This window comes from Pecten maximus, chromosome 7 (assembly GCF_902652985.1).
Source record: "Pecten maximus chromosome 7, xPecMax1.1, whole genome shotgun sequence".
Taxonomy (NCBI): Eukaryota; Metazoa; Mollusca; class Bivalvia; order Pectinida; family Pectinidae; genus Pecten; species Pecten maximus.
In genome coordinates this window covers 36,534,882-36,561,731 of record NC_047021.1, presented here as the reverse complement: position 1 = coordinate 36,561,731, position 26,850 = coordinate 36,534,882, and the positions used below count along the sequence as shown (strand labels likewise).

The window sequence follows — 26,850 nt, the reverse complement described above, 5'->3', positions numbered from 1 at the left end:
TTGGAAGGATTGACATTGGTCGGTAATTTCCAGGATCATCTTTATTTCCATTTTTGAAAAGAGGAGTTGCTTCTTTGAGCTTAGTTGGGAAAAAATACCAGTGCAGATACTTGTATTATGCTATAAACGATATGAGGAGAGCTATGATGTGTCCACACATTTTAATAATGTTTAGGCCAATAGCATCAAAACATGTAGCCTTAGTAGAATCAAAGTATTTGTAATTTTAAATACGTCTAGTATTGTGATACAGGTATAAGTTGATAGTATAAAGGGTATTTTACTTTCGATATTGGTTTTAACACATCCGGGTGATGACGTAGATAGTAAGTTTATTTCGGAATCATTATATATTTTCAGAGATGTTAGTAAAAAGCACTTTGTGGCTTTAGATGTAAATGTTTTAAATTGATTCCATAGAGAAGAAGTATTATTGTTGTGTTCAATTGGTTTATTTCGTTTAACGTCCTATTAAATGCCATGGTCATTTAAGGTTGTGTCTGGTTTTGGGGGTGGAGGAAAGCCAGAGTACTCGGAGAAAAAAACACCGGCCTACGGTCAATACCACCCAGTGGACACACGACGTTGTATCAACGTTGATTATAGGTTGAATTATGGTGGCAATTAACGTCGACAACCATTTTACAACGTCGATCAGACGTCGAAACCAAACCGTGAAAACAACGTCGATGCTATGACGTTGTATCAATGTTGAATAAACGTTATGTTGTGGTCGCGATATTGGCAACGTCTTTTCAACGTCGATCAGACCACCGATTATGTCCGTTATCCGCCATTGAAATGAACAGGTGGAAGCAATGTCGGACGACATTTACAGCAAATATATATTATATATATGTATTTGAAAATGTACACGTATTTATGTCTCGTTACCTAACAGTTATGAAATTTGAAATGAATATGATATTTACATGGAAGATGTATTTTGCTAGATAAACACATTTTACGTTTCTTTTCAAAGTATATAAAAGCGCAAACTAGCTGCACATGCAGGCAACTGCCCCACTCGCGTCAACGGCAGTCTTTGAAGTAATTCCTTTTGATGACATATTATGTCATTAGATTTGTTTCGCGAGGCCAGTTAAATTCATCTATTTCATCATTATACCATTCTGGTTGTTATTGCCGTTTTACTCTTTTCGTCCATATAGGCGCTAGATTGTCTAACATTTGGGTTAGGATAAAAAGTAGTCGTTCAAGCGCTGTGCGTCCCTAATGTTAAATATTTTGAAGCACCTATAGAATTAATTAAGATATTGTTTTATGTAGTTTTGTTTTATTTTTGTTTGTAGGTGAGTTTGGGTTTTTACTTAACAATTTCGCAACACATCTAGGAAAGTAATACAAGAAATTAATACATTAGACATTAATCGCGTGCCTGTGCAATAAACAAATAAACATGAGTTATTACTGGAACAGCCAGTCACTCTGAAAACATGAAAGTCAGACACAGTGCGTAAACTGTATATTTCCTTTTTATCTGGCATACAAGTTTTATACGATGATTTTACAACAGCAGTCACAAATTCCAAACATATTTCCTCAAATCTCATGTCTTCAATCCACGAGCCTGCGAGTGATAGTCTAGTTCATTTCTGTCGCAAATAAAAGATACCAAATCATGTACAGTATTGATAGCTATATATCAATACACCACTTTATCTTTTTCAATATATTTCTTGTTTTTATTTACAGTAAGTATTGGAAAGTAATAATAGACATGTGAGAAATTCCTAATTAATCTAGTGTATTATAACAATGAAAATAAACCCAATTTTCAAATGTTTGATGCAAAAACACTCCGATGTTTTAACCGGTCGACAGTCACAGTATTTCGTTTCGTATTCATTAGATCTCTATTTTGTAATAACCATCTATTATGAACAACAAACATGGAGGGCGACGGCGGGCCACATGCGCTGTACGTTGCGATGCAGCCGTTGTAAGTGTGTTTATGTTGTCTGTAGATGCATGGATGACAAGCCTGAAGTGCATAACAAATCATTAAATACTGCTGTACTCACGAAATCATAGATCATGACGGCAATATGAAGGAAATGCTATAGCAAACTTCTTTTTTTTGCCCTGACCTTAGTTTTGTGACTGCAGTATATATGAGCCACATGCATACGATTTGCTGCTGGTCGATCTAAATATACCGAATGACGTGATTGGCTGTCGTTGTAGCAAGATGAAAATGTTAGCTGCGAGCTAGATTTGTGTGTAATGGCACCCAGACATTTAGTAAAATGCGTAAATAATACAGCAAAGAAGACGTTTCGCGTCTACACTGAATCTGAAGCGTATGAAATATACACGAGAACAGGCATAGGGTCAAATTATGACCTCTTATGTTATAATGTTACATGCAGGCTACCATTTTCCTGACATGTTGTTACTGTTAGATCGTCACAGACTTCTCTAGGAAAAATATGTTGACTGGTAGTTTGTGTGAGCTTGTTTAAAGTCCAAGCTACAGTAGTTAAAAAAAATTAAAAAGCAGAGGATAATATTATGCATCATTGTTTCATTCCTACTCAAATGACAGAAGCATTGGCCTGTCATCAAAGGGTTTCTACATATGAATTAAGATACCTTACATATGAAAATAGAGCCAAGGCCATTCCAAAGCTTGTCGGATGATATCAATGCACGCTCCTTATAAGTGAGATGATTTGTGTTGTGTATAGGGTTATAACAGGAAGGTGTTTATATATGCTGACTGATGAAATCAATGTGAATATTACATTTGTCCAAATTCTCCCTTGTTATTCTCACAACTGAACTGAGGAAGACTGTTTATAGTGGAATACTAAGAAGGAGTAATGAAAATACCCTGCCCATGCTGGGGACTCAAAGTAGCGACCATTCGCTCTCAAGGCAAACATTCCTTGCTATGTACATGTCAAAACAGGAAGTTGAACTGACCCTGCCGGTAGTCGTATGTCTGAGAATGTTTTCCACTATCTGGCTCCGTTGGCTAGGTTTTCAGTAATGCTTGTCAATAGAAAGAAAAGATAGAACTTTATGTACTTCCATAATCCTTCATCTGTAAAATTATATATACACGATGTATATAATCAAACTCTAATGTGTAAATTCATCCATTTATGTAACAGAATATAAAAAAAATGTGATATAAGTCTCACCAGAACTGCCTGAAAGTGAGGAATTAAAGCCATTTATTTCAAACTCAAAAAAAAAAAAAAAAAAAATTCATATGACCTGTTTGTGTTTGCAGTGGTATACAAACAAAATGGTGAAAACTTTTGAGTTTGCGTCAATGTTTACATGCAATTTTTATGTATAAAATATAAATATATGTATGGAAGTGGATCTGATCTTTCCACTGAAGTTATCTAACTCTTTATATATAGCTGATGAACATTAGAAAATATTCTCGGACATTCAACACCTGGCCAGACTTCATGATTTGATGTAACTTTCTGACAATCTATTTACTGTGAGTGGTGGATCAATGTAGTCATTAGGACGGTGGATCTTTATACTTTAGTCCTTGGTTCACCGAAATGAAGCAGTGTATTATATCATGTACTGATATTAGGTCACGACATGTACATGTTGGCCATATGTCTATAGTGAGCTACAGTAAGGGAAAACAAATAATCTTTGGGCTTCATTTCTCACACTATTTGTAGCTGGTAGGTACATACTTTGGACACAGGGCTCAATCCAAGATTATATATAACAAAGAATGTTTCAATCTCAACATATTTAAGCTTAAGCATTGCGAGTGAGTTGATTCTTTCATTTATTGGCAGCCTTGTTTCACTTCTTGGTCTGATTCTTATGATCAGGAATCATTCAATGATGTCAGTCTCTTTTTCAACCTGTGGCCAATCTTTTTTTTTCACTTTTAAGCACTATCCAACCGTGTCTTAATATATAGGTCTATCAATATCTGTACTGTAACTTAATCATGAGTAGATGTATGTACACTAGTCTAGTGCCAGAATTTAAGGATCTTTACACCTGTTTCTAAACAGCATTTTTCTCCCGATATCTAACTTTCCACTGCATGGCGTTAGAGTTTACCCCTATAGGAGAGGTTATAGCTATAGGGTTCTTATTAAAGTGTGGGGCCGCGGTGGCTGAGTGGTTAAGGTGTCCCGACACTTAATCACTAGCCCTCCACCTCTGGGTTGCGAGTTCGAAATCTACGTGGGGCAGTTGCCAGATACTGACCATAGGCCGGTGGTTTTTCTCCGGGTACTGCGGCTTTCCTCCACCTCCGAAACCTGGCACATCCTTAAATGACCATGGCTGTTAATAGGACGTTAAACAAAAACAGCCAATCTTATTAAAGCTCCCTGGTAGACAAACCAAATTCTATTATTATGCTTGACGTTCAGGTTTGCAGTAATTAATTATATATATATAATTATAATTATATAAGGACTTGCTGGTCTGTTGACAGTTTTGTTTGACAGGTTTGGGCGCCATGCTATCATGTGGAGGTGTGACAGTTTGGTGTGACTGCTTTATAAATACTTCCATCTATATATAGGTGGCCACCTCATTTATGGACGATCTTTAAATGACCTTATTGTGCTATATATATATTGTACATTAAACTGTAAAAATGAGGGGGAAACACATTTCTCGTTTCTCGTTCCTGTCTTTATTTATATTCCAAAAAGACCCTAAAATACAAACGAATAAAATCTATCACAACCTATTTGGACTGGACATATGTACACAGGTATAACATGATATAAAACGCATGGCTCACTGTATTAGATGTAAGCTTCATTACGTGCAACTCATTGTTTATATTGACGGCGGACGCGGTAAAAACATAATATGACGAAAACTGTACCAAACTGAATCATATTAACATAAGCTGTTTCAAGGATGTTATGAACACTGTACAAAACAAATAATTTTAAAATAAATATAAATTTGAAGTGATCAGTTGATAATTAATGGGAGTCAAACCAGTTTAATGTATATATAAAGTTGACCTCAGCTTGTAATTACAGTTCTTGTATTTACAAACAAAAATAAACAACAATGAGTTTGTGTTTTCCTTGTAGTGTTCTGCCGACAATCATCCATGATCCAGATGCGCAAGACGATGAGGAAGAGGATGCTGGGATGTCAGATGAGGAAGCTGTGAGAGTGGAGGAGGGGCAGGATGAAGAAGGTTTTGATTATGCAGATCCCAACTTTGAGGATTCTGCTGCATACAGGTAAAATGTCATATGAATTGGTGAGTTTAATTTGGTCAAACTGCTCAGGAAAGTTGTAGAATTCTTATATACCAGTGGATAAATTAAGATTGCTTAAAGGGATATTCCTCACATGTTGAGAAGTTTCTGGTAGTAATAGTTCTGTAACTGTAGAGAGCTCATTTTGATAATTTTTCAACTATTATCAGCAATAAAATATCTTCCCTGTGGTCAGTTTGGACAAGCAAATTTGGTTGGAACAATGTTAACCACAGCCAGTATATAATAATTTCACCTAAATATAGGCATCAGGGAATCAAAGATTTTTATGCAAAACATATTGTCACATTAAAAACTATAGCCTGGTAAAATCATGGGTAATGGGACAATAGCCTTGTAAAATCATGGGTAATGAAACTATAGCCTGGTAAAATCATGGGTAATGAATCGAAACTTAAGCCTGGTAAAATAATAGGTAATGGAACTATAGCCTGGTAAAATCATAGGTAATGGAAGTATAGTCTGGTAAAATCATGGGTAATGTAACTATAGCCTGGTAAAATCATGGGTAATGGAACTATAGCCTGGTAAAATCATGGGTAATGGAAGTATAGCCTAGTAAAATCATGGGTAATGCAACTATAGCCTAGTAAAATCATGGGTAATGCAACTATAGCCTGGTAAAATCATGGGTAATGCAACTATAGCCTAGTAAAATCATGGGTAATGCAACTATAGCCTAGTAAAATCATGGGTAATGGGACTATAGCCTGGTAAAATCATGGGTAATGGGACTATAGCCTGGTAAAATCATGGGTAATGGAACTACAGCCTGGTAAAATCATGGGTAATGAAACTATAGCCTGGTAAAATCATGGGTAATGTAACTACAGCCTGGTAAAATCATGGGTAATGGGACTACAGCCTGGTAAAATCATGGGTAATGAAACTGTAGCCTGGTAAAATCATGGGTAATGCAACTATAGCCTGGTAAAATCATGGGTAATTGGACAATAGCCTTGTAAAATCATGGGTAATGAAACTATAGCCTGGTAAAATCATGGGTAATGAATCGAAACTTAAGCCTGGTAAAATAATAGGTAATGGAACTATAGCCTGGTAAAATCATAGGTAATGGAAGTATAGTCTGGTAAAATCATGGGTAATGAAACTATAGCCTGGTAAAATCATGGGTAATGGAACTATAGCCTGGTAAAATCATGGGTAATGGAAGTATAGCCTAGTAAAATCATGGGTAATGAATCTATAGCCTAGTAAAATCATGGGTAATGCAACTATAGCCTGGTAAAATCATGGGTAATGCAACTATAGCCTAGTAAAATCATGGGTAATGCAACTATAGCCTAGTAAAATCATGGGTAATGGGACTATAGCCTGGTAAAATCATGGGTAATGGAACTACAGCCTGGTAAAATCATGGGTAATGAAACTATAGCCTGGTAAAATCATGGGTAATGGAACTACAGCCTGGTAAAATCATGGGTAATGGGACTACAGCCTGGTAAAATCATGGGTAATGAAACTGTAGCCTGGTAAAATCATGGGTAATGCAACTATAGCCTGGTAAAATCATGGGTAATGGACCTATAGCCTGGTAAAATCATGGGTAATGAAACTATAGCCTGGTAAAATCATGGGTAATGAAACTATAGCCTGGTAAAATCATGGGTAATGGGACTGCAGCCTGGTAAAATCATGGGTAATGAAACTATAGCCTGGTAAAATCATGGGTAATGAAACTATAGCCTGGTAAAATCATGGGTAATGGACCTATAGCCTGGTAAAATCATGGGTAATGGGACTGCAGCCCAGTAAAATCATGGGTAATGGGACTATAGCCCAGTAAAATCATCTGAAATGACTCTATAGCCCAGTGAAATCATGAGTAATGAAACTATAGCCTGGTAAAATCATGGGTAATGGAACTATAGCGTGATAAAATCATGGGTAATGAAACTATAGCCCAGTAAAATCATCTGAAATGACTCTATAGCCCAGTGAAATCATGAGTAATGAAACTATAGCCTGGTAAAATCATGGGTAATGGAACTATAGCGTGGTAAAATCATGGCGAATGATGAAACTGTAGTCTGATAAAATCATGGCTAATGAAACTATAGCAGAGTAAAATGGTAAAACCTTAAACTCAACGGTAAAAATGATTATGCTTAAAACTGTATCATGGTAAAATAAAAGCTCCTAAAACTATAGCGTGGTGCTGAAAATAAAGCTGACTGAAATGATTTACTTTGACAGATACGACGATGATCACAATAAGCCTGTGGACCTGGATAACTCTGACGAGGCTTTGCTTGGCGAAAGTGTTGGATACATGGACGACATGCCTGCAGCAGATCTGGAACAACAAAGTATTTATACAGATGACCATGCTTATGCTGATGTGGATGATGCTAGGGAATCAACAACTAGTGATGTTGTATTTATTCAGCCACCTCCTGTCCAAATCAGGTAAATTTGAGTATTCAGCCACCTCCTGTCCAAATCAGGTAAATTTGAGTATTCAGCCACCTCCTGTCCAAATCAGGTAAATTTGAGTAAGAAATTCACAATTTTCTTTGTGAATATGCTGGTTATAAGGAACTGCAACAACCTTAAGTGTTCAAAAGAATCCACTTTTCCACAATTTACAATTTTCTGCAGTTATTAAGTGAAGGGAAATGTGAATATATTGTATAATGTATACAGGGTTTCTCTAGTTCGTAAAAAAATCATCAGCATTTTGACCTCAATATGCTGATTAAAACCTTATAAGAACTTCAACCACTATTTTCATGAAAAAATCTACTTTTCACATTTATCACATTTTTTAGGGTGAAGAGAAACGTTGACTTGTAACATGTACAGGGCTTTCTCTGACCCTCTGAAACCCTCATTTTGACCTTTTAGTTTGACATATGACATATTGATAAAATCATACATTGTATCCTGTGTCATTGGAGTCCCTGAACCCAAACATTTTGTAAATTTGAAGGTCCTAAGGAATATTCAAGCTTGCCATTAAAACACGAAAAGGATTTACAGCCTTTTGTCCTTTTTCCACTACGACAAAGATGGCAATATTACAATGATACATTCACTAAACAGAGAATGTGTAACTATATGAATATATTAATGATTATACAATGATAACAATTCATTTTTCCCTAGGGGAGACCACACTTATGATATATCACCGATGCTGCATGACAAGAACTTGCCAGAGGGATGGAGTCGGCGTGTGGTACAGCGACTTAACGGCAAGTCGGCAGGGAAATACGACGTGTACATTTACAGGTATATATATATTGATATTATGACATTGGTATGACAAATATGACAAAACAGTAATAAAGGAAAATTTGAACAAAATGCTGTCATTCCTTCAAAAGATGGTTTTAAAGGATTGATTAAATTTTACATATTAGGCCCCACTCCTCAGGCCCAAAGGAGTCTAGATTGACCCATCATTTATACAAAATTGGTTCCTCTGTCTGTAAAGATGCTTCAGACCAAAGTCATACAGAGTCTCCAATAATTGTAAAACAGTATCCTTATATATAAGTTTGTAAATAAACTTCAGAATTAAAGTTTAGAATTTAAGTTTTGCACTCCTGGAGCTGGCTTAATTGAGAATAAATCCTGTATTTCATTGCCTGATTCACTCCGGATCAGGGTATTCCGTAATGTTGGTGTAATTTAATCACCAATCATGGCGATCACTGTTGTCTTTTTCATAGATGGGTATTTGTTGAAAAATAGTCTGTAAGTGGAGCCTTTTTAGTACTTTTGGTATCTAAAAAAAGGAAACTTTAATATTTTCTTTTTCTATGAAAATGTTACTAACTGAAAAAAATGACAGCATCAAATATGAAATATGATATTAACACAAGCCTCAATGGATGCAGCTGTCTTTTCATTGTGTTGTGATACTTTGGTATATTGTTCTCAGTATCTCTAAAAATGAGTAAAATGTAGTTGTGTATTTCTCTTGGTGGATATTAATTTGTTTCTATTTTTTTAGCCCATCTGGAAAGAAGATGAGGTCAAAAACGGAACTGGCTACATTTGTTCAAGAGAAGCAGCTAGACTTGGATGTGGAGGCTTTTGATTTCACGGTACGAGGCAAGCATCATAGTACAAACCAGGGAAGTGTTACTCGGAAAGGTCAGAGGAAAAACAAATCTGAGAAAAGGGAGAAACAAAGCATGATGTCTCCAAATGCCAAATCTCCTGTAAAAACGAGATTGACACCAAAATCATCAACAAAAACACTGAAAACATTATCCAAAACCCCAGGCAAAGCTGGAAAATTGAAGGCAGTAAGATCTGGAAAATCACATAAACGTGAAATCAAAGAGACAACTAGTGAAAGTGTGAAAGTTTCTCCAAAACTCAGTCGGAAACGGTCTAGATCTATGACTAAAGCTGATTCCCCTAAAGGAAGAGACAAAGTTTGAGTCTAGTAAAAGTTCAGTACAGTTGGGTAAACGCAAAAACCTTTCACCCAAGAAAACACTGGCCCAGAAACTTGTGATTAAAATGGCATTTTGGTTCTGGAATGAAACGTAAGGGTGATGCTGTTGATGAAGGCCCAGTTATAAAGAAACAGAAAAAGAAAGGGAAAGGAAGAGGTCGTGGTCCAAAAACAAAAGTAGTGGAGGAAACTGAGGAAGATTCTGTGACGAAAAACGGAGGGAAATCTGCCATAAGTGACCAGGAAGATGTGAACAAATTTGATAGTTTTAATGAGAAATTAGACTCTCCAACAATGGACGATGAGTATAAGGATTCATTCCCAGATGAGAATATGAACTCCGAACAGTCGCCTGCGTTAAATCCACATATGTTAGTCCAAACGAACATTACTGCTTCATTGTCTCAAGATTTGAAGAAAAGAGAGTCTGGTAAGAAAGTTGTGAAGAAGCTGAAATCCCATGGTGATAATATCTTTGACTTGTTTCAAAATGTTGGTATGGACAGTAAGAACATGTGTGATAGCAGTGCAGAGGAAACCGAAACAGTGCCAGCAATTCCTGAACCTGTCATGGTTGAACCTGCCAAGGTGGAAACCGAACGACGACCTTCGCGACAAAGAATGCGCAGCAAGCGATATAGCTCTGATATCTACAGTGTTGACGAACCAAAAGTTCAACGCAACTCTTCACGAAGACAGTCAGCGACTATGTCGCCTTCCGTATCAAAGACTTCAAAACTGAGTACTGATTTGGAAAGTACGGCTGTGTTGGGGGGTCCCGTCATTAATGTTGACACGAGCAGTGTCCAGCTGCCCGGTGGTATTGCCCTGAGTGACGGTTTGGTCAGTGGTGCTACAGCCCCTGGTTTGGTCAGTGCTGATGTGGTCAGTGGGGCAGTTGTTAGTGGTGGGATGGTGACTGGGGAACTGGTCAGCGGTGTTTATGTAATGGCGAGTGTTGTTGCGGCCAATCCCGAAGGAATCGATATGTCGCAGGTTGTCACTCCAGCATATACTTACTGTCTGGGTAATCCTGAAGGAACAAACTTATATACAGATCCCATGGAAGCTAATGCTATTGTGTCAGACAGTAGCACTGTTCAAGATGTTTTAAATACAAAAAATAGTGAAACACAATATGACGATACAGTTGATTCTGTTAAAGATACAAATACAACTCCTGGGATATCGGAAGACATTTCTAACAAAGTTGAAGAAGGACGTTTGTCTCCTTCAAGTTCACCATCCCCTATCAAAGTACAAACTTCACCCTTGAAAAATTCACCCGTTAAATTTCCTTCTGCAAAAAAATCACCTGTTAAAATTTCCTCTGCAAAAAGTTCACCTGTAAAAAATTCATCAAAAACTGAAAGGAAGCCTATTGTCTCCTCAGGGGAAACGAAAGACAAGCTCTGTTCATCCCCTGTTGAGAATTTGGACAATTTGTTTACATTTATTAAGAATGTTCCAGTGTCGCCACGGCATCAGAGGAGAGCTAGTAATGAGGAAGGTCCAAGGTCATCACCACTTTTATCTAGTCCTGAAAGGTCAAGGTCACGGAGTGTCTCCATGTCCACCACATCTTCTCAACTTGCCAGTGAAGAAATCAGCCATGTAGAAGGTAGAGTGATGACTAACCATTGAAAAGATATTTCTCGTTAATTTATTCATTAAGAAAAAAACATTATAGGCTTTGTCTTTTTAACTGAAATTACCAAAATAGAATTTCAAAAATTGTTTAATTGTCAAAACAAGAAATGTAAAATCTGTTTATTCTGATCATGAACTGGGTTTATACTGGGTATTTAATAGGAGGCCATTTTAGATATATGTTCCTCTATATAAATTGAATGGGCTTTCTGAAAATATGAAGTGGAGCTCTTTTTATTTTCCAGTCTCCAAATAGTACAGCTTCAATGCTAACTTTAGTAGTATTGGGAATCACTTTAAAATTCATGATCAACCATCACAATTTCTTAATCATCAATTTCTTAAAATGATCAATGATCAGTTATTGATTGATCATGAACAGAAAGGGAAATCTCTACCAAAATGGGGAAAAAATAGTGGATATGTTTTAAGGCATTATAGGCTATGTTAAAAATGTTGCTTTTGTGCATTATGTTTGTTGTGTATAAACTTTCATTGTTTTGTGGTTGAATCCCAAGGAAGAAAACTGTAGTTAAGTAAAACATTTAAGATGTTGTTATTTACTGTGTAGATATCCCATCAGATTCTGATGATGATGACTTTACACCGACGCGACAGCTATCCGCCGAAATAGAGAGCAAGTACTTTGCCCACGGCAAGTTTCTTCCTCGTCCCGAACTCCACCGAGATACCACCTGGGCCCCTCCAAAGTCTCCCTACTGTCTCATACAGGAGAGTCTCTACCACGACCCCTGGAAACTCCTCATCGGCACTATTTTCCTCAATAGGACCACAGGTAAATATCGGGCTTTTGACAGGTATTTTGGGAATGGCACCCTGTCCGAAAATTTGGAAAAGAATCCGTTGTCTGCATTTTACTAATCAAATTGTGAAAAATACTATATTAGAGTTTTGACAGTTTTCTATCATTTGAAAAATATGAAAATTTAATAAAACCATTTGCAAACAAACAATGCATGTTTTAAAGATAAAGCACAGGAATCCATTGAATAAACTTTTAATTTTAAATAGAATGATAATCCTTAAGATAGATAAATTTCTTTCTTAAACATAGATTATAAACAATGATTGATTGGTAAAATAAATGGCCAATTTTGGATTGACAATTGGTCCAGATACCAAACCTTGCTGAGGCAATTAACAAAATCCTGAACCAATCTGCAAAATATTTGAAATTTCTTGAAAAAACAACTTACCAAAAATCACAAGGTAATTGAGAGTAGGATTAATTATTTTGTTGGTACAACAGCGTAGATGGGACCGCTACAATTTGCAAGCTGACTAGGCCTGTGGCGATATAATGTAAACAACCTGTCAATCCAATGTGTCAAATCTGACCGGTGATTCCAATTAAATGTGGTACATTGTAAATTAGCTTTCATAAGTTACAAAGTCCTATCATCTTATGCTTTAAAATTCATCTACCGCTCAGTTGAAAATTGAAAAAAAAAAAAAAAAAAAAAAAATTTGAAAATGAACCTCAAAAACGTACCTGCGCACTATACGCGAGTGCGCACTATACCCGAATATTTACGGTATATGATGTCATGTGCATTTCGTTTATTTTTAAATTCGATGTTTATATCGAAATATAAATACCTAAATTAATTTCAAATTTAACTATAAACTGGTGTTGTGAAAAGATAGCTTTGTGTTGCTGGTATACAGTAGAGACGATTCTGTACTGGTGTTTTATAAAGATAGTCCTAGTAAGACATACATTGTAAGTTATGTGAAGACATTATATAGATAGCTATAGTAAGTTGTGAAGACATTATATAGATAACTGTACATGTACTATGTTATGTGAAGACATTATATAGATAACTATACTTAGTTATGTGAAGACATTATATAGATAACTATACTTAGTTATGTGAAGACATTATATAGATAACTATACTAAGTTATGTGAAGACATTAAATATGTAACTGTATTTAATTATGTGAAGACATTATATAAATAACTGTACTATGTTATATGAAGACATATAGATAACTATACTAAGTTATGTGAAGACATATAGATAACTATACTAAATTATGTGAAGACATGATTATATAGATAACTATACTAAGTTATGTGAAGACATTAAATATGTAACTGTATTTAATTATGTGAAGACATTATATAAATAACTGTACTATGTTATGTGAAGACATTATATAGATAACTATACTAAGTTATGTGAAGACATTATATAGATAACTATACTAAGTTATGTGAAGACATATAGATAACTATACTAAGTTATGTGAAGACATATAGATAACTATACTAAATTATGTGAAGACATGATTATATAGATAACTATACTAAGTTATGTGAAGACATTAAATATGTAACTGTATTTAATTATGTGAAGACATTATATAAATAACTGTACTATGTTATGTGAAGACATTATATAGATAACTATACTAAGTTATGTGAAGACATTATATAGATAACTATACTTAGTTATGTGAAGACATTATATAGATAACTATACTAAGTTATGTGAAGACATTATATAGATAACTATATTTAGTTATGTGAAGACATTATATAGATAACTATACTAAGTTATGTGAAGACATATAGATAACTATACTAAGTTATGTGAAGACATTATATACATAACTGTACTATTAAAGTTATGTGAAGGTGATTAGTTATTTCTTCAGGCAAGGCAGCTATCCCTCTTCTGTGGAAGTTTTTCAACAAATGGCCAAATCCAGATGCCGCAAGGAAAGCTGACGCTGCAGCCATTGCCAGGCTTCTTACGCCTCTTGGGCTTCATGAAAAGCGAGCAAAAATTATCATCAGGTTTTCTGGTAAACAATTTTTATACTGACCAGAATAAGTAACATAGGTCTATAATATGTAGATAGTTAATTGTCATCTACACCTTATTCATAGGAACTTCAAGAGATATGGGCAGTGATGAACATTTTTAGCCTTTTTCAAAAAATTAGCATATACAGAGCAACCCGCTTATTTACATAGCCCATTTTCCATGACAAAATATGCAAATAACCGGAGTATTCGTATAGGCGGAGTTGGGTTTTGGCCCCTCTTATACACTATGTAGATCGTCAGGTAGGTACTCAAAATGGGCGCTATATGATTGTTTACGTTATTTGCATTAAAAATATATTTAAAAAAAAAACCCAACATTATTTAAAATATAAGAGTAAATACGAAATACATGGGTTGTTATTCTTTGTAAATGTACAAATATTTGCATACACTTCATCGTTTACTACTTGTCACTCTGAGTCCGATATCTGTCATACACGCATGGGTTGGCACTACGATGTACAATGTCATTGTTTCAATTAACATTCATTATCATCTCTAGATGCGTTGTGTTCCTGCTATGAGTATATTAGTTGTTTGATCATAGATGATGAACTGCTAAAGCAATAGACTGTCTTAAATGACCGTGAGATATGTATTGTCGTTTGGGTTTGTTTTGGAAAATGGCGCACACACACAAAGAGTTGTCGTTCATTACACATATGCCCCCACAATGCAACGTGCCTGGTAAACAATCATGGCGATCGCAACCTGCCTCAGCGAGTGTTCAAGTGCACGGAACACAGGTTTGGATCCATGCTATAATAAATAAACAAATCTCATCAAAAGATGAGGCATATAAATATTTTATTCAGTAATTCTTCTGCACATTGCTACTGATATGGTCTGGATAATAACTAAATGTCAATATCGATGCATCGAACGTAACCTGTAATGACGAAGTGTGAACCAATGATAAGATAATGTTGTACATCGCGTCGAATCAATATGGAAGTTAAAACACATTTCATTAAACTTTTATTACGGGAAAATCACAAAAATACCCTAAAATCAATTAAAATTTTAGAATACAAAGATAAAGAAGACAAAAATATGAAAAGTGGGATGTCATCTTCTGTTTTTATGAGTGAAATGGAGATACCAGCACAATAATCTAGTACCTTATAAAGTCTGTTTTACTGTTTTATAGATGAGTTTCTTACCAAAGACTGGACCTACCCTGAGGAACTCCATGGAATCGGAAAATACGGAAATGACTCCTATCGGATATTTTGTGTTAATGAATGGAAAAGGGTAAGAAAAAGGAAAACAGGGACCTGTTCAGACATAAAATCGTGAAGATTAACATCGTCACCTAAAATAGGGAGCAGACGATTTTCAGTCTATCCTTCTCCATAGATTGATCAGGCGCCAGATTCATTAATATTTCTTAAACAAAGGAAACTCCTTCGCTAAAGAATTTCTATCAAAAAAATATTATTACATAATTAAAGAAAAGTCCAATAATGCATTCTTATGGAACATCTTAAGTTATTTCTTTAAGTTAAAGAATTTCGATCAAAAGCTGGCCAGATAGCTGTGTGTCCGTACATAAATCGCTCTTCAAATTGAAAACATTCAAGAACAGAATTTCAGTTGATCACCTAGTTTCAGCAATTTCTCAAAAATCTTACCCAGACATCAAAACAAATTCATATTAGTGATAAAGAGTGGAAATCATCATCTGAGGTTCGGCTAAAGTCACTTGTATGTTTTATATATCTCTGACACGATGTTCGATATATCTCTGACACGATGTTCTATATATCTCCGACACAATGTTCTATATATCTCTGACACGATGTTCTATATATCTCTGTTACGATGTTCTATATATCTCTGACACAATGTTCTATATATCTCTGACACGATGTTCTATATATCTCCGACACAATGTTCTATATATCTCTGACACAATGTTCTCTCTAACACAATGCTCTATATATCTCTGACACGATGTTCTATATATCTCTGTTACGATGTTCTATATATCTCTGACACAATGTTCTATATATCTCTAACACAATGTTCTATATATCTCTGACACAATGTTCTATATATCTCTAACACAATGTTCTATATATCTCTGACACAATGTTCTATATATCTCTGACACAATGTTCTATATATCTCTAACACAATGTTCTATATATCTCTGACACAATGTTCTATATATCTCTGACACAATGTTTTATATATCTCTGACACAATGTTCTATATATATCTCTGACATGATGTTCTATATATATCTGACACAATGTTCTATATATCTCTGACACAATGTTCTATATATCTCTGACATGATGTTTTATATATCTCTGACACGATGTTCTATATATCTCTGACACAATGTTCTATATATCTCTGACACAATGTTCTATATATCTCTGACACAATGTTCTATATATCTCTGACATGATGTTCTATATATCTCTGACACAATGTTCTATATATCTCCGACACGATGTTCCATATATCTGACACAATGTTCTCTCTAAGACAATGTTCTCTATATCTCCGACACGATGTTCTATATATCTCTGACACAATGTTCTATATATCTCTAACACAATGTTCTATATATATCTGACACAATGTTCTATATATCTCTGACACAATGTTCTATATATCTCTGACACAATGTTCTATATATCTCTGACACGATGTTCTATATATCTCTGACACAATGTTCTATATATCTCTGACACAATGTTCTATATATCTCTGACATGATGTTTTATATATCTCTGACACGATGTTCTATATATCTCTGACACAATGTTCTATATATCTCTGACACAATGTTCTATATATCTCTGACACAATGTTCTATATATCTCTGACATGATGTTCTATATATCTCTGACACAATGTTCTATATATCTCTGACACAATGTTCTATATATCTCTGACACAATGTTCTATATATCTCTGACATGATGTTCTATATATCTCTGACACAATGTTTTATATATCTCTGACACAATGTTCTATATATCTCTGACACGATGTTCTATATATCTCTGACACAATGTTCTATATATCTCTGACACGATGTTCTATATATCTCTGACACGATGTTTTATATATCTCTGACATGATGTTCTATATATCTCCCGACACGATGTTCTATATATCTCTGACACGATGTTCTATATATCTCTGACATGATGTTCTATACAGAGTATATATCTCTGACACGATGTTCTATATATCTCTGACACAATGTTCTATATATCTCTGACACAATGTTCTATATATCTCTGACACGATGTTCTATATATCTCTGACACGATGTTCTATATATCTCTGACACAATGTTCTATATATCTCTGACATGATGTTCTATATATCTCCCGACACGATGTTCTATATATCTCTGACACGATGTTTTATATATCTCTGACATGATGTTCTATATATCTCCCGACACGATGTTCTATATATCTCTGACACGATGTTCTATATATCTCTGACATGATGTTCTATACAGAGTATATATCTCTGACACGATGTTCTATATATCTCTGACACAATGTTCTATATATCTCTGACACAATGTTCTATATATCTCTGACACGATGTTCTATATATCTCTGACACGATGTTCTATATATCTCCGACACGATGTTCTATATATCTCCGACACAATGTTCTATATATCTCTGACACGATGTTCTATATATCTCTGACACGATGTTCTATATATCCGACACAATGTTCTATATATCTCTGACACAATGTTCTATATATCTCTGACATGATGTTCTATATATCTCTGACATGATGTTCTATACAGAGTGTATATCTCTGACACGATGTTCTATATATCTCTGACACAATGTTCTATATATCTCTGACATGATGTTCTATATATCTCTGACATGATGTTCTATATATCTCTGACACAATGTTCTATATATCTCTGACACGATGTTCTATATATCTCTGACATGATGTTCTATATATCTCTGACACGATGTTCTATATATCTCCGACACAATGTTCTATATATCTCTGACACGATGTTCTATATATCTCCGACACCATGTTCTATATATCTCTGACATGATGTTCTATATATCTCTGACACGATGTTCTATATATCTCTGACACAATGTTCTATATATCTCTGACATGATGTTCTATATATCTCTGACACAATGTTTTATATATCTCTGACATGATGTTCTATATATCTCTGACACGATGTTCTATATATCTCTGACACAATGTTCTATATATCTCTGACACAATGTTCTATATATCTCCGACACGATGTTCTCTATATCTCTGACACAATGTTCTATATATATCTCTGACATGATGTTCTATATATATCTGACACAATGTTCTATATATCTCTGACACAATGTTCTATATATCTCTGACACAATGTTCTATATATCTCTGACATGATGTTCTATATATCTCTGACACAATGTTCTATATATCTCTGACACAATGTTCTATATATCTCTGACACAATGTTCTATATATCTCTGACACAATGTTCTATATATCTCTGACACGATGTTCTATATATCTCTGACATGATGTTCTATATATCTCTGACACAATGTTCTATATATCTCTGACACAATGTTCTATATATCTCTGATACAATGTTCTATATATCTCTGACACAATGTTCTATATATCTCTGACACAATGTTCTATATATCTCTGACACAATGTTCTATATATCTCTGACACAATGTTCTATATATCTCTGACACAATGTTCTATATATCTCTGACACGATGTTCTATATATCTCTGACACGATGTTCCATATATCTCTGACACAATGTTCTATATATCTCCGACACAATGTTCTATATATCTCTGACACAATGTTCTATATATCTCTGACACGATGTTCCATATATCTCCGACACAATGTTCTATATATCTCTGACACAATGTTCTATATATCTCTGACACAATGTTCTATATATCTCTGACACAATGTTCTATATATCTCTGACACGATGTTCTATATATCTCCGACACAATGTTCTATATATCTCTGACACGATGTTCTATATATCTCTGACACAATGTTCTATATATCTCTAACACAATGTTCTATATATCTCTGACACGATGTTCTATATATCTCCGACACAATGTTCTATATATCTCTGACACAATGTTCTATATATCTCTGACACAATGTTCTATATATCTCTGACACAATGTTCTATATATCTCTGACACAATGTTCTATATATATCTGACACAATGTTCTATATATCTCTGACACAATGTTCCATATATCTCTGACACAATGTTCTCTCTAACACGATGTTCCATATATCTGACACAATGTTCCATATATCTCTGACACAATGTTCTATATATCTCTGACACAATGTTCCATATATCTCTGACACAATGTTCTATATATCTGTGACACAATGTTCTATATATCTCTGACACAATGTTCTATATATCTCTGACACAATGTTCCATATATCTCTGACACAATGTTCTATATATCTCTGACACAATGTTCTATATATCTCTGACACAATGTTCTATATATCTCTGACATGATGTTCTATATATCTCTGACATGATGTTCTATATATCTCTGACACGATGTTCTATATATCTCTGACACAATGTTCTATATATCTCTGACACAATGTTCTATATATCTCCGACACAATGTTCTATATATCTCTGATACAATGTTCTATATATCTCTGACACAATGTTCCATATATCTCTGACACAATGTTCTATATATCTCTGACACAATGTTCTATATATCTCTGACACAATGTTCTATATATCTCTGACACAATGTTCTATATATCTCCGACACCATGTTCTATATATCTCTGACATGATGTTCTATATATCTCTGACACGATGTTCTATATATCTCTGACACAATGTTCTATATATCTCTGACACAATGTTCTATATATCTCTGACATGATGTTCTATATATCTCTGACACAATGTTTTATATATCTCTGACATGATGTTCTATATATCTCTGACACGATGTTCTATATATCTCTGACACGATGTTCCATATATCTCTGACACAATGTTCCATATATCTCTGACACAATGTTCTATATATCTCTGACACAATGTTCTATATATCTCTGACATGATGTTCTATATATCTCTGACACAATGTTCTATATATCTCTGACACAATGTTCTATATATCTCTGACACAATGTTCCATATATCTCTGACACAATGTTCTATATATCTCTGACATGATGTTCTATATATCTCTGACACGATGTTCTATATATCTCTGACACAATGTTCTATATATCTCTGACACAATGTTCTATATATCTCTGACACAATGTTCCATATATCTCTGACACAATGTTCTATATATCTCTGACACAATGTTCTCTCTAACACGATGTTCCATATATCTCTGACACAATGTTCTCTCTAACACAATGTTCTATATATCTCTGACATGATGTTCTGTCCTGCAGGTTCAGCCAAAGGACCATAAGCTGAATGACTATCACAAGTGGCTTTGGGGCAACTTCAAACAGCTTGGTATTGACTGAGGAGGCAGCCTGCCCAGATTTGAGATTTATATTGGAGCTCCTGACTGATACTGAGTCAGTGGTTAGAACAAGATTCATCCTCAGTCTTGAGACATGTCGGTTATATTGTTATGGATACCTTGTATTTCAATGAAAGTTTGTACATATATATTTATTTTTTTTATCAGCGAATTACAATTTTTTCTGATAAAATGAAAGCAAGTTTTCCAGGAGAGTGAGATATATATTTATGATTTTTGTGTATTGAAAGTACATTAGATGTGAGAGCCTGGTATCATTATTAACTTGAGAAAACTTACTGCAACTAGGTACATCACCGCAAACTTAACCCATCGGCTCATTACAGCACTACACGTCTTCGTACATTGACTGGGTACATCACCGCAAACTTAACCCATCGGCTCATTACAGCACTACACGTCTTCGTACATTGACTGGGTACATCACCGCAAACTTAACCCATCGGCTCGTTACAGCACTACACGTCTTCGTACATTGACTAGGTACATCACCGCAAACTTAACCCATCGGCTCATTACAGCACTACACGTCTTCGTACATTGACTGGGTACATCACCGCAAACTTAACCCATCGGCTCATTACAGCACTACACGTCTTCCTACATCGACTAGGTACATCACCGCAAACTTAACCCATCGGCTCGTTACAGCACTACACGTCTTCGTACATTGACTGGGTACATCACCGCAAACTTAACCCATCGGCTCATTACAGCACTACACGTCTTCGTACATTGACTGGGTACATCACCGCAAATCTTGACCCATCAACTCCGTAGATCACCCCCCATCTGGACACATCAACTCGGGACATCACCGCAAATCTTGACCCATCAACTCCGTAGATCACCTGGACACATCAACTCGGGACATCACCGCAAATCTTGACCCATCAACTCCGTAGAGCACCCCACGTCTTGACACATCAACTTGGTACATCACCGCAGATCTCGACCTAGCAGCTCGATGCAGCTTTGCTCATCTTGACCCATCAACTCTGTACAGCACCATAAATAGCAACCCATCAACTCAGTACAGCTCATGTGTTGACACAACATTTGTATAGAACCAAAAGTCACCACCGATCATGATTTATACCTAAGTATGGGAGGAATTCAAACACGGATCCTGATAGATCAGGAATGTAGCCAATCATGTGTTCTTGTAAATTTTCTTTTGTTTTGTTAATCTTAACCCTTTCACCCCTACTGACTGTATTGAACTTCAAATGACGAATGAATGGCTGAGTCCACTAAAGTTTCTTAGGGTTGAATAGGTTAATATCCACAGGACTTAAACAAGCGTTAAAGATGACTGGTACATGTTGTAGGCTGTGGAATCTGGTGACTTCAGTATCCATGTAAAAATGTATTGTTATCATGTAGTTATAATCTTTGTTATAGTGTCTTTAAAAGTGACTGTTCTAATAAAAAAATTTGTTTCATAATTATAGTAAGTCGATGTTTTGAATTCAGCAATTGATTTTATTATAATCATGTGTCATTTTGAAGAAAATGTATGAAACCTGTTCTAAATTGTTTCACATTGAATCTTGTTATTATATTAAAATTAATGTAACGTTATACAAGATTTAATTGAATTGGTATAATTATGTGAAAGTTAGAAGTATTTCCTCTGACAGGAATAATCAGGAGCTTCAGAGCTTTTACTGCAGTTTTTAAAGGTCTTTTTTAATATTTGATGAACCTGCAATACAGGAACTTGGGAGAGTAACGATGTGACAAGATTAATAAGAATTCAAAGCGATAATGGTTTATGTTGAAGTTAATTATTTTGAATGTATTGTATCAATGTTATTAGAATGAACATGTTCAAAATTGCTTTTGTATGTGATTTTAATGGGAAGTATTCTAATTTGTGTTTTTGTTCACCAACTATTGTTATTGAAAAAAGACAGCCCATAGCGCAATGCCATGTAAAGAAATTAGATTGGAGCTCGCATATTCAATTTAGCATGAGACATACTAGCTTAACATCATACATGATAGTAAAAATCAAAAACTCACCAAAGGTGAAAATGTATATTTGTATGTACATGTATGTATTTATTTTGGAAGTGAGTATACCTAACAATATTAATTGAAAAATAATAAACATAATTGTTCTTTAGGTACAAGTTGAGAATTCAGGAAACAAATTTTTTTTTTTTTTTTTGTCTTCTTTTTTAAACAATTGTAGCTGGAAATGCTGATTGCAGATTTATTGACAAAACACTGGATACTTATGTTAATGTTTATGTATATGAACCCACCATGATTGACTGGGTTCAACAATTACAAGGGAGACAACTGTTTTTATCATGTACATTTTATAAGGATCTTTGACTACAATTGATTTTATTTAGAATTTTTCTTTGTTGTACATGAATTAATTGTATAATTTCAGTTGCTGTTATAGAAATAAAATTATTATGATTAGAGTAACATTAATATTAATTTGAAGTAGAAAATTAGTTTTGACAAAGAATTTGTGACTTGGTCATGATGGAGATCACATGGTATGCAGTTGATATACAGGGAACAACACACTAGGTTTTTAGGTCACCTGAGACAAAGTCTCAAGTGACCTATTCTAATCCCCTTTTGTCCGTCGTCGTGCGTCGTCCGTCCGTAAACAATTTACATTTTCTACTTCTTCTCCAAAACCCCTAAACCAAATTCCATGAAATTTGGCAGGAAGCTTCTATGGCTAAAGGTCAACCAAAATTGTAAATTATATGGTCCCCACCCCCCAGGGGCCTGAGGGGCGGGGCTAAAAAGGGTCAAATTGACTAAAACTTCAAAAATCTTCTTCTCTACTCTCAGATATGGTGGAATCAAACACTCTTCATAGATGGAAGGGTCTTAAGGTGCTTTACCAAAATTGTAAATTTCATGACCCAGGGGTCTCACGTTTGCCTCTGGGGAGGGGGTAAACTTTACTATAGTTTATATAGGGAAATCACATTTTTGACTTTTATTTGTTTGATTTGTATTGGAATTCATTCTAATTTGGTAAACATTGTCAGCATGGGATGACAGTTTGATGGCATGCACATGTTGGCCCTGACTGACCCCCAGGGGCTAATGGGCAGGGCTAAAAAGGGCCAAATTGACTGAAATTTCAAAAATCTTCTTCTCAAGACCAAAATAAGGTGGAATCAAATACTCTTTATAGTTGGAAGGGTCTTAAGGTGCTTTACTAAAATTGTGAATTTCATGACCCTGGGGTCTCAAGTTTGCCCCTGGGGAGGGGGTAAACTTTACTATAGTTTATATAGGGAAATCACATTTTTGACTATAATATGTTTGATTTCTATTGGAAGTCATTCTAATTTGGTTAACATTATCAGCTTGGGATGGCAGGTTGAGGGTATGCACATGTTGGCCCTGACTGACCCCTAGGGGCTAATGGGCGGGGCTAAAAAGGGTCAAATTGACTGAAATTTCAAAAATCTTATTTTCAGACCGAAATAAGATAGAATCAAATACTGTTGATAGATGGAAGGGTCTTAAGGCGCTTTACTAAAAATGTGAATTTCATGACCCTGGGGTCACACATTTACCCCTGGGGAGGGGGTAAATTTTACTATAGTTGATATAGGGAAATCACGTTTTTGAATGATTTGTTTGATTTCTATTGGAATTCATTCTAACTTGGTAAACATTTTCAGCATGGGATGAAAGTTTGATAATATGCACATGTTGGCCCTGACTGACCCCTAGGGGCTTATGGGCGGGGCCAAAAATGGTCAATTTAATTAACTGAAATATTTCAAATCTCAGGTGACCGTTAAGGCCCATGGGCCTCTTGTTATGTACTAAATCACGTGGATTTAAGTTTGTGATCTTGCTGATAATATGGACTATGCATAATCAGAGGTCATTGAACATTCAAATCATAGTATTTGCTGAAATTACTTTTTACAAACATTTCAAAGTGGATCTGTGGATTAGATCAATCAATGTCTGCCTGTTTGAATTTTTTTGTGACCTCAATGTTTTCAGTTGGGTTATCTGCAGAACTCATAATAGCATATGCTAGATAATTTGAAAACCTAAATGGAATTCCAATATCTTTGTAATAAACTTGTTTCCAGTGCATGGTAAAGGTGCTGCTATTCTAAAGTTTGTTTTTCCACTCAACTTCATACCACACAATCCTCTATCATGTGTATTAAGAAGCAGAATATTAAATTAGTGCCAGTGTCTTGATTTTAAAGTGGCTATAATTTTATGGCATGATTCATAGAATCAAACATTGTAGTTGTATCATATTTTGTTTGTTTATTTTTAAGCTAATTTTGTTACAATGTGAACCGAAATCTTGATGACTGTTAAAATGTAGATGTCTGTGTCCGTCCATGTTTTAAGCGTTCCATTTCAATTTCTGACTGAATTGCTGTTAAAATGTGAACACAATGATTTAAGTATTCATTAACAGATATTTATAACAATATATTGACAGGAAACCTTAAGGTTGATTGACTTGAATAATAAAAATTTATATCTAGTTCTGATAATTCTAAGTAGAAGTTTTAATATTACTTTAGAGTTCAGCATCAACTGACGATAAAACAATTGATTGTAAAGTCTTTTATTTATTATTTTTTACTTTTTGAATAAAATCCAATTTATATTATATTATTGTGTATTTAAATAGTAATTTCACAGGCATCAATACATTTTTGATATAAAAATTGTAACTGCTATTTCATAATTAAGAAATTAAATACGTCATATAAACTTTTAAGTCTCTTCAGCTAACTTAATATCAAATGCATGTGATTTTAGCAAAGTTTGTAAAATTAAATGATTATTTCCCTTTAATCTATATGTGTAAATTTCATGAGGATGTTAAATTTAATTATTTTGCAAGTTGACATATCTGATTGCTATTTGAGACACACCATACAGCTAGGTTATGGTGCGAAAAAGTGTATATTGTTTTCCAAAATTTAATAACGTCCGAGTCAGAGAGAGGCTACTTAAGCAATTATAACTTAATATAAAACGTATGTTTATGCCATTACATAAAGGAGATATAACTTTTTTCTTCAGGAAAAAATTATTTCTGTAAAAAATTATGTATCTTGCCGACTCGCATGTGTAATATAAATTTCAGATGCAACTTTTTTCTCGGGGAAAAAGTTGTAACTGTAAGAGTATATAATACATTATACCTGCCCACTTACCTGTATGGCTGGTGATTTAGCAGATGCAGCCACCCAGCATTCATCTGTCAACTTTCCATTTGAAAGACTCCTTTTACAGAAAGGCTAAATGGAATCTGACCAAATTTTAGGTTAGAACATTCCTGTGCTTCATCAACCAACATTGAATTATTTAAGACCCTTCGAGCGTCCGATGAGTTGATGTAGAACATGCATGAACATTTAGAAATCTACTCCCTTTGAATGGATGAAGAGATTTTAACCTAGTTGAGATTAAGAATCCCTGGACCAAGGACACAGAGGAACATAGAGGGGACATTAATGAATAAATAATGACTACTCTCTCAATATAAATGGAAAGATATTAATCTTAATTTCGTGCAAGAGAGTCTATGTCTCTGCATGTTCCATATATGTGTAATAGTTTAACTTTATAATTTGTTTGTGTAGTGTTTGACTTAAGAGCATGTGAGTCTTTCAGGCCCCAAGGGCCTCTTGTACCATTTATATCACTACTAGTTCAAGATGAGGACAGTCATATATATAGATATTTTACTAGTCATATTTTATTGCAAAAGAAATGTTGAAGTGCTAATATTTCTTTTTCTTTCAGTTAGTGTGCTATACATTTGCTAATGTTGTTGCTGAATTAGAATGTTAATGTGCTAATTTGTCCTATTGTTTATGTACATTATATTATATTCAGACCTATTGTTTTCAGTTCTATCCGGTTAAAAATCTGAACTAATGTTTAAATATCTACACCAGTCATGTAAACTACAGGAGCTAGACTATATGGATTGATTATTGGAAGGTATATTGTATATCAAAAAACATTAGTTTTGCTACAATATGTAGATTGATTTTAATGTT

The 26,850-nt window shown here is 34.7% G+C and overlaps 1 protein-coding gene across 1 annotated transcript; it reads left to right on the top strand.

Moving 5' to 3' along the window:
- The first annotated feature begins 1,913 nt into the window (after positions 1 to 1,913).
- On the top strand, positions 1,914 to 23,360 carry LOC117331201. The gene is given in 11 exon segments (XM_033889799.1): positions 1,914 to 1,963; positions 5,079 to 5,234; positions 7,491 to 7,703; positions 8,403 to 8,528; positions 9,256 to 9,688; positions 9,720 to 9,785; positions 9,787 to 11,329; positions 11,930 to 12,154; positions 14,047 to 14,196; positions 15,372 to 15,475; positions 20,706 to 23,360. Coding segments are annotated over 11 exon segments (3,144 nt in total). The 3' UTR covers positions 20,784 to 23,360.
- The last annotated feature ends 3,490 nt before the right edge of the window (positions 23,361 to 26,850 follow it).